We start from the raw sequence: 8,347 nt of genomic DNA, 5'->3' as shown, positions 1-8,347 counted from the left end.
GTCAAATAGAAGAACATCTTTTGCTGCCAGCGCTTGAAATCAATCCCGGAAAATTTTCCGGGTTTCTCCGCCGGTGCCAATGCTGCCGGTGTCGTTCGACTTGTTGAGGCATTGGTAGTCACCATTGGAACAGCTTGGTTCTCATTTTCATTAGTCATTTCTATAAAAGAATGACACAAACATTAAAATCACGTAGATTTTAATAGAGTACAAAACCACAAAGGTTTTACTCTTCCAGAAACAGTAAGTACAAATACAGAAATCGGATTAAATTCCTTAAGCTTGTTAGTAGACTGTATTTGTAAAATAATTCTGGAAATATAAATGAGTATAAACAGAAATGAACATAAACAGAAATGACATAAAACCAATTCGAGCCCACTGAATTCACAGTGTTTCCTTAAGGAATTTAATCCCCTCCTAGTACCCAAGGTTATGGATTATTTCCTCCCAGGATAGAACGAATTACACACTGGTGTAGTGGTACTTCAAACCCCAGTGTTTCAGCGAACACAAAGTTCGGTAGCAAATCACACTTACTTTTTGCTTTGTTTGATGCTAAAAGTATGCAGAAGAAGGAGAAGAAACTCAGAAAATCGTAGTGAAATTCTGAGCAGAATAGTGTTGTATTTATAGCCAAAGTTAGGCTGAAATCTGAAGAGGGTGCAACTCTTCAGAATGGCTGTTTATGCAAAACGCCCACAGCATAAATGCCATTACATAAATGGCCATTTACTCAATAATAAAGAGGGAAAATAAAGAGGAAAAATTGAAGAGGGTAGTTACTTTTCTGTTACCAAAACAGAAAAACGGATTGGATTTAATATTAATATTTTGTTATTAAAACAAATATTTAATAACATTTCTGTTAATATTTTACTATTAACAAATAAATTTGGTCCAAAAAGTTAATCAATCAATCGATCATTTGACCGAAGCCGAAGCCGAGCGAGCGACGACGACGGCGCGAGGCTTGCCTTCTTCTCAACTCTTTAAGAGCTAGAAGAAGAGCAATTGCTTATATACCCATAAAAAACCTCTTCCTCTTCCAATATGGGACAATGCCCATTTGCAAAGCGGGAACTTAAAATTTCACTCAAAAATTTTATTTCCCTCCATTTCCCATTCACCCTCTTTTAAGTATTTAATATATTAATTAAACACATCCAAAACCCAACATTGAGTCCTATCAAATTTAACCGAACATCTCATATGAAATGTCAAACAACAGTAGGCCAATTAATCTTTGTACCAAAACCCATCACTTAAAAATATCTGTAATTTAATAGGATACACAAAATATGGATCATGTTGGAGGACACCTAACACTGTTTATGTTTCTTTCTCCAGAAACAAGTTATGGGGAAAATTTGGCTACCGAATAGGTGTGTGTGTGTTACCATATTTTACCAGAACCAAGTTACTCTCCCTGGAATTCTGAGTTTGAAATATGAGCCATCTATTTCACAAATGCCATTCAAGGAACAAGTTGAAAACCCAATTATGCGGAAGCAGACAAACAACATCATTCATGAGACAACCGTTTCAACCTCTCTGAGCCTCCATATCTTAATTTATACTGTAGTAACAATAGTACATGAGATCTCAGCGGATGTGATTAAGGAAGACACAGATAAGGTTCATCGTTCAGGAAAGTACCCCTTTTTTACACAGCCCAATCTATCCTTTCACAGTAAGGATCAGACACTTTTTTTTTTAATTGTTAAAAGCAAGGAGTCAGAGATTGCAGCATTCCAATTCTCTGAAAACAAGTTTAGTGAAAGATCGAGCATCAACAACTTATACATTCATACAAATCTTGTGTTTATATATCACGATCATCAGTTAAAACTTTCACAAATGACATGCAGGGAACTAGTAGAAAACCAACTTAGATTTGAAGGGAAAAAAGAGCAACATTATTCATGGGACAACCGTTTCAACTTCTCAGAGTCTCTCCATATCTCCAATTTATACTAGATAATCTTAAGAAGATATAGCTAAATTTTTTCATTTTCTTTTTGGAGAAATAGAAGATATAGCTAAGGCTTACCATTCAAGCAAGTACTCACTTTACAAACTTAAGCCAATCTACTTCTACAAATCAGAGTCATAGATGCAGCATTCTAAATCCCTAAAAGCAGGTTTAGTAGAATTTATACAACATAAGAAGTAATCTGTTTTCTCCAAGCAAACTTGAGAACAATTTTGACCAGCAAAAAGAATAATAATCATGGAAAAGATATTACCACAAATTGCATAAAATGAAGCAAGTTACAGAAAGCTCTGGTAGTTATAAGAATGACACTCAATTATTGTATTCATAAGATCAGTTTATTGTACATGGTATAGTAAGCTCTGTATGGCAGGGAGAGAAGTCTATGAATATGTAGCGGGGCCACTTTAACAATTACAAACAAATAAAAAGAATGTAGTCTTTACCAGCTGTCATAGTCCTTGTAACTCTCAATAACTAACACTTCTCCGTGAATCTGCGATCACTATTATATGCAATCTTCAACAGCTATGGCAATCTCTTGCTATTCTACATGGACTGGTAAAGCTCAAATGATTTTTTAAATGGAAGTATATCTCAGGACTTTCCTTCAACAAAATGACAGTTTTGACTTATCCTCACTTGGATCGATAATGCAAGAGGTCTTTCCACTATATGAAAAAGAAGAAGCCTCAATCACCCTGGCTACTGATACTATAAATATTGCCACACACTCCAACAATGCTAACTATAATGGCCAATATCAACATGAACCAAGACACAATCTTTTCCCTCACACTCAAACCGCTCCCTTCTTTGCTCAGCCTTAGAGCAATGAGAGATGGAAACGTAAAGCCTAAAGAGACTGCAGTTGTGGCCCCTGTAAATTTGAAAGCAGTCCAGATGTTAGGAATCATAGTCGATCCAAAATATAAGAGTGCCAAGAGAACGGCAGTCAAAGCCAGACACCTCTTCCTACTTTCTGTGAGTGGTGCTAATCCTCCAAACAACAAAGTGTCCACTGTCTGCCTCAGCGAGAAATGAATAACAGGGAAAACAAGAATCAGATGGAAAACATAGCCAACGCGCACAATGTAATTCAATGCTGTGCTGAAACGAATTCCAAGGTCCTTGTCGAAATTGGTGAGTATATCAGATTCAGTATCTTTTCCAAAAAGTAAATAGCCAGCTATAGCCGTAGAAGCATACACCAACACGCAAATAACTGCAGTAATTCGGCTCACACGGTTCATCTTCCGAGGCGAGCGGCCTTCAAGCTCATTATAAATTGGCTGAACGTTAAAGTGACAAACATATGCATTTGACATTATAGGGATCACTACAAGCAGGTCAAGGATTGCCTTCTTAGACCCGAAATCTGGGGTCATCCTAGGAGCATCAATTTTCCCCTCGACAAGCTTAATAAACGCTATAGTGAAAGCAACCACAACAAAGACAACCGCTAGAGCTACAGAAGCAGCTGAAGATGTACTCAATGAATCGATCTTGTCCATCGCGCAAAGGGGTGCAAGAAAAACCACCAATATGATCAGAATCACTAACTTCCTATGATCCCACACTCCATGACCTAACCATTGATCGAAAACCCCAATATGCCGAATTGAACCGGACAAAACATCCCCAATTATAATCAAGTAAACAACTAAAACACCAGCATTATTCACAATGATGCAAATCTCAGACAAGATCTTAGCTGTTTTACCCAATGCAGCCTGAACAACCTCTCCATAAGAAGAAGCCTTACATTGAACCGAGAACCGGACTAGCAATTCAACACTAATCTCAGACAAAATACCCATCAAGAATATCAAAACTACCCCAAGAACTAAACCCAAAACTTTCATAGTAGCAGGCAAAGCCATAATCCCAGCACCAATAATAGTAGTTGTGAGATTAAATACTGCCCCATATACACCAGACCCAGATTTATTTTCACCAAAAATAAGTGGTAAATTATCAAAATCAATATCATCAGCTTCAAGATCATCCGGGGAGTTTGGTTTTAAATATCCATTTTCGGTAAAGTTGTCATCTTTCACTTGTAATTCAACAAAAGAATCCTTGGTAATAGCCGAATAATTACTATCCATTACTATAAATGCTAGTATTTACTATTCAAAAATTAAATGCATCTACACGACATGTATATATGTATATGTAGGTAGCAAAGGCAAGAAGAACTTACGTTAGAATCAGTGAAAATGAGAAAGTGGGATTTGGATTTAATAACTGAGAGATTCAAATTGTGTTTGCAAATGAGATCTGAGGAAGAAGAAAACCCTAGATCGTCCAAGTCAAAGTTATAGAGGTTTACTTTGTAACTCGAAAATGGTCAATGGAAAAGTTCAGATTTAAGAACTTCAGATGGAAGAAAGAAAGAAAGAAGAGTTTTCCTATTGTTTTCTTTTTTCTTTTTGGGTAAAAGTTTTCTATTGGTTGCTTCAACATGAAATTTTGCACTATATTGAATTATTTGAAACTAGGAGAAGAGATCCTGTGTTGTGGCGGGCAGGAAGTCTCTCTGTAGCCTCACTAAAATTAAGGTGAGAATTTATATTAATTGATTATGAGTACGGACAACAATTTATGAAAACAAGTAGTATAATATATTTTCTGAGTTGGTGTAGACGTTGAATGCGGGTGAAGCATGTTTCTTTTTACATAAAACTTTTTCTTTTTTCCTGAATAAATTAAGAATGGGATGGGGAGGATATAACTCAAACATAAGTTATTCACTAATCACTTTGCTTAAGAAACAAAAGAAAACATAGGATGGTAAATTACAAACATTACAGAAATATTTTGATCTAATATTTATATAAGTTTATAAATATGACATCAATCAAATGAAATTAAGGCACTAAAAACACGCGAGCAGCTTAACGTGATCGGACAAACTTAATTTAGCTCCATAAGTTATCAATCTCCATATGATTATCGTATCTTGCAAAATAATAAATCCGTAAATACAAATACAATTCCGAAATGCTAACTTAACACTTGTAAAGACAGAATTCAAATTGATTAAATATATTGGTTAATTGCACTTTTTTTACAAAGTACCAAACTAACACCATATAACAAAGTCATGATTTTGAGAAGGGAAATTGGTGAAATTTTAAAAAATGATGTAAGACGTCAAACTTTTTTATACAGCCTAGAGAGACGATAGTAATTGAATTTAATTGAAGTTCTATTTAGATGATCACGGAGAGAGATTATTCAGAATAATCTTTCCACCCTCCCGTCAGCGAAAGTAAAAAATTCACTACAAACAAATAAATTGAAAATTATGGTGGATAGACCTTTTCTTAAACTAAAGTATTATTTGTATTTTGACCTCATTAAGAAAAATTTTAAGGTAATAGTTTAGCGTCAGAATATAAAACACACTTGACAAAATTTTGAGGCGCCCGCCAAAATGTTGAAGAACCAGAAATTTTGATGATCACCAAAACTTTTAGCTCCATGATTTTGAAGCACCAAAACTTATGGTGACTGAAAAATTTCTGATGATCTGTCATGATTTATGGCAAATTCTGCTAATTACTATATCTGTTGCACAGGGGTATTCATGGTTCGGTTTGGATCGGTTTTTTTCTTAAAAGGAACCAAACCAAGTAAGTTGGTTTTTCAAATATTAGAACCAAACCAAACCAATTAAGTTGGTTTTTTCTCGATTCGGTTTTTGTCGGGTTTTGTCGGTTTTTCGGTTTTTTCGGTTATTTGTCGATTTTTTCTTAAATATAAAACATACACTACCAAACACATATTCCGGCGACCACATTTTCAACGTAACACTATCAAATCAATTGCCCTTTGAGAAATCTATTATTTACCCAAAAATATTGATGATAATTGAACCAAATAGTGATGAATAACTCAATTAAAAATATATTATTTTTAACACGAAATGGATTCTCACACTTAATAAAAGAAAACTACCAATCAAACTAGAATGTAAAGGTAAAGAACTATACTAAAAGTGCAAACTATTAACATTTACCATTAAATTTTTGAAACTTAGTATAAAGATATACATATATATAGGTGTAATAATAAATTTGAAATAGCAACTCCTATAGTCGGTTTTTTTTGATTTTTTTATGATTAATACCAAAACCAAACCAAATTTAATCGGTTTTTAAAATTCAAAACCAAAACCAAACCAAACCAAAAAGTATCAGTTTTTTTGGTCGGTTTGGTTTGGTTTTCAGTTTGGTTCGATTTTTCGGGTTTTTATGAACACCCCTACTGTTGCGTGCTTAAAATTCTGGAAATGGAGAAAAAACTTTACCGAGCGAACTTTAAAATTTTAGTGCAGCTTCTTTTTTCAAACTTTTGTTATCGAAGTCAAAATATTAATAGTGGCACCGAAATATCCTATTTATGTCATTCTTCCCCAAGTAAATGGGGCAAGTGCACAAATAGCCATTCTCAAAGATGCTATTTAGGGATTAGCCAGTATTTATTTTTTGCCTGAAATTTTAAATTAAAAATCTTTTCAGGATAACTCAGAATATTTTTGTCCTGAAAAATTAAACTGGAAAGCTTAAATAAAAATGCACTTACTAATTTTTAAATAACAACCCTTTAAAGTGGCTATCTGAATCATTTGTACAAGTAAATGTGGCCCATTCAACTCTAGTTGTGTAATATGGGCCTTCATGTCTTAAACCTGAACACATACCACTTATAGTGGAAAAGATTTGAAACTAATTCTACTTTTTTGTCTATATGAAATGTTATTTTGCCTCAGAAATTGATCTACAGTTTCTCATTTTTATTTTTTTTTGTAAATTGATCAAGTTTTATTATATAAATTACAAATTAAGAAAGTATTGGTTTTCACATTACAATAATAGGGTATTTATAAAGTTTTATGTTCTCAGTTTTGGAGAAAGGAAAAAAAGGATTTTTTCTTCCTATACAATATTTGAAACTTATTTATCAGTATTGACCTAGTTTTGTATATTACCTGCCCTAAACAAGGATTACTTATAAATTATATACAATCCATTATGCCTTAAGTTAGGGGATTTAGTCACCTTTTTTCTTTTTTCTCTACTCTTCTCTTTCCCTACCGCCTCTCTTCATATATAATCCATTATTAGTGCTTTAAATTAAAGAATTAAGTTACACCATTTTTCTTTATTTTTTTCCTCCTCTCCTCTTTCCCATCGTGCCTTAACTGTAGTATTTATGTATTATGGAAAAGGAGGAAAGTATTATTTAAGAATCACTTCTTCTATATATGGATGATAATGAATGGAACGAATCACAAATAAGGTTTGGCTTTTCTGAAACAGAGGAAAAGTCGAAACAAATTGTTTTAAATGCTCAAAAATATTCTTGTATCCTAAACTATTCCCACGGATTAATGCAAGGGGGCGATCGTAACTCATGGTCGTAATGATTTTCACCCATAGTAATTATTTTTATTATCGTCTATGTATTTGTATTTGGAGGGTATATATGCCTTTGAAAACTATACAAGGAATTTCTAATGCCGGAATATTTAATCTTGATACAAATTTGATACATATATAACAATATATAAACTAAAAACAAATTTGATACGACTAGTTATATAGTATACAACTTTTTTATAGCTTATCTACAACTTTCATACATTATTTTTATACGGTTAAATACAACTACAATATTATACAACTTAAATATAATTTTCATACAAATTTTATATAATGTCTTTTGTATGTATTTTGTATATGATTTGTATATATTTTGTATGTGGTATGTTCCTTTTCCTCTCGAAAATTTCAATAAAAAATTCCTTTCTTAATACAATTTTGATATATATCAATAATTTTATGTAAAAGATAGTATTTATAACTTAAATGCAAATTCCATACAATGATTCATACATTATACAATTATTTTTCAACGTTCATACAATATTCAAATAAAAAATATTTAACTACAACAGAATACAATTCAACCAAGATGAAATTCAACCAAAATCAAGTATAATCTTCACTAAACACCCTCAAAATTGATATATAAACTTCAAGAATATTTCTAATTGTTTGCAACAACGCCCTACCCAAACAAACAATAGTTTTTGAAAATCCAAATTCGAATTTAAGGCTTCGGGGCTTTTTAATGGCTGTCAATGGTGAAGAATCAAATACCTTCAAAATTTATTGATTGACAATTTCAATTTGAACACCAATTGTGCAAAATAAAAAGGAAATTGCTACGTTAAAGCTCTATATTGTAACAACTGAAATTTATTGATGAATTTTGGGGAAAAAAGGACGAAAAGCGGAGAAAAATGAAGGAAGAAAATTGGGGAAAGAACAGAGAAGG

At 32.9% G+C, this 8,347-nt stretch overlaps 1 protein-coding gene across 1 annotated transcript; it reads right to left on the bottom strand.

The window, feature by feature from the left end:
• Positions 1-2,287: 2,287 nt before the first annotated feature.
• On the bottom strand, positions 2,288-4,452 carry LOC109244915 (probable sodium-coupled neutral amino acid transporter 6). The gene has a single exon (XM_019412083.1). The coding sequence runs from the start codon at positions 4,105-4,107 to the stop codon at positions 2,689-2,691; it is 1,419 nt and encodes a 472-aa protein (XP_019267628.1). The 5' UTR covers positions 4,108-4,452; the 3' UTR covers positions 2,288-2,688.
• Positions 4,453-8,347: the final 3,895 nt, after the last annotated feature.

The sequence above is a fragment of the Nicotiana attenuata genome, unplaced genomic scaffold (assembly GCF_001879085.1).
Source record: "Nicotiana attenuata strain UT unplaced genomic scaffold, NIATTr2, whole genome shotgun sequence".
Lineage (NCBI taxonomy): Eukaryota > Viridiplantae > Streptophyta > Magnoliopsida > Solanales > Solanaceae > Nicotiana > Nicotiana attenuata.
The sequence above is the reverse complement of the archived record's forward strand: the minus strand, read 5'-3'. Positions and strand labels throughout refer to the sequence as shown.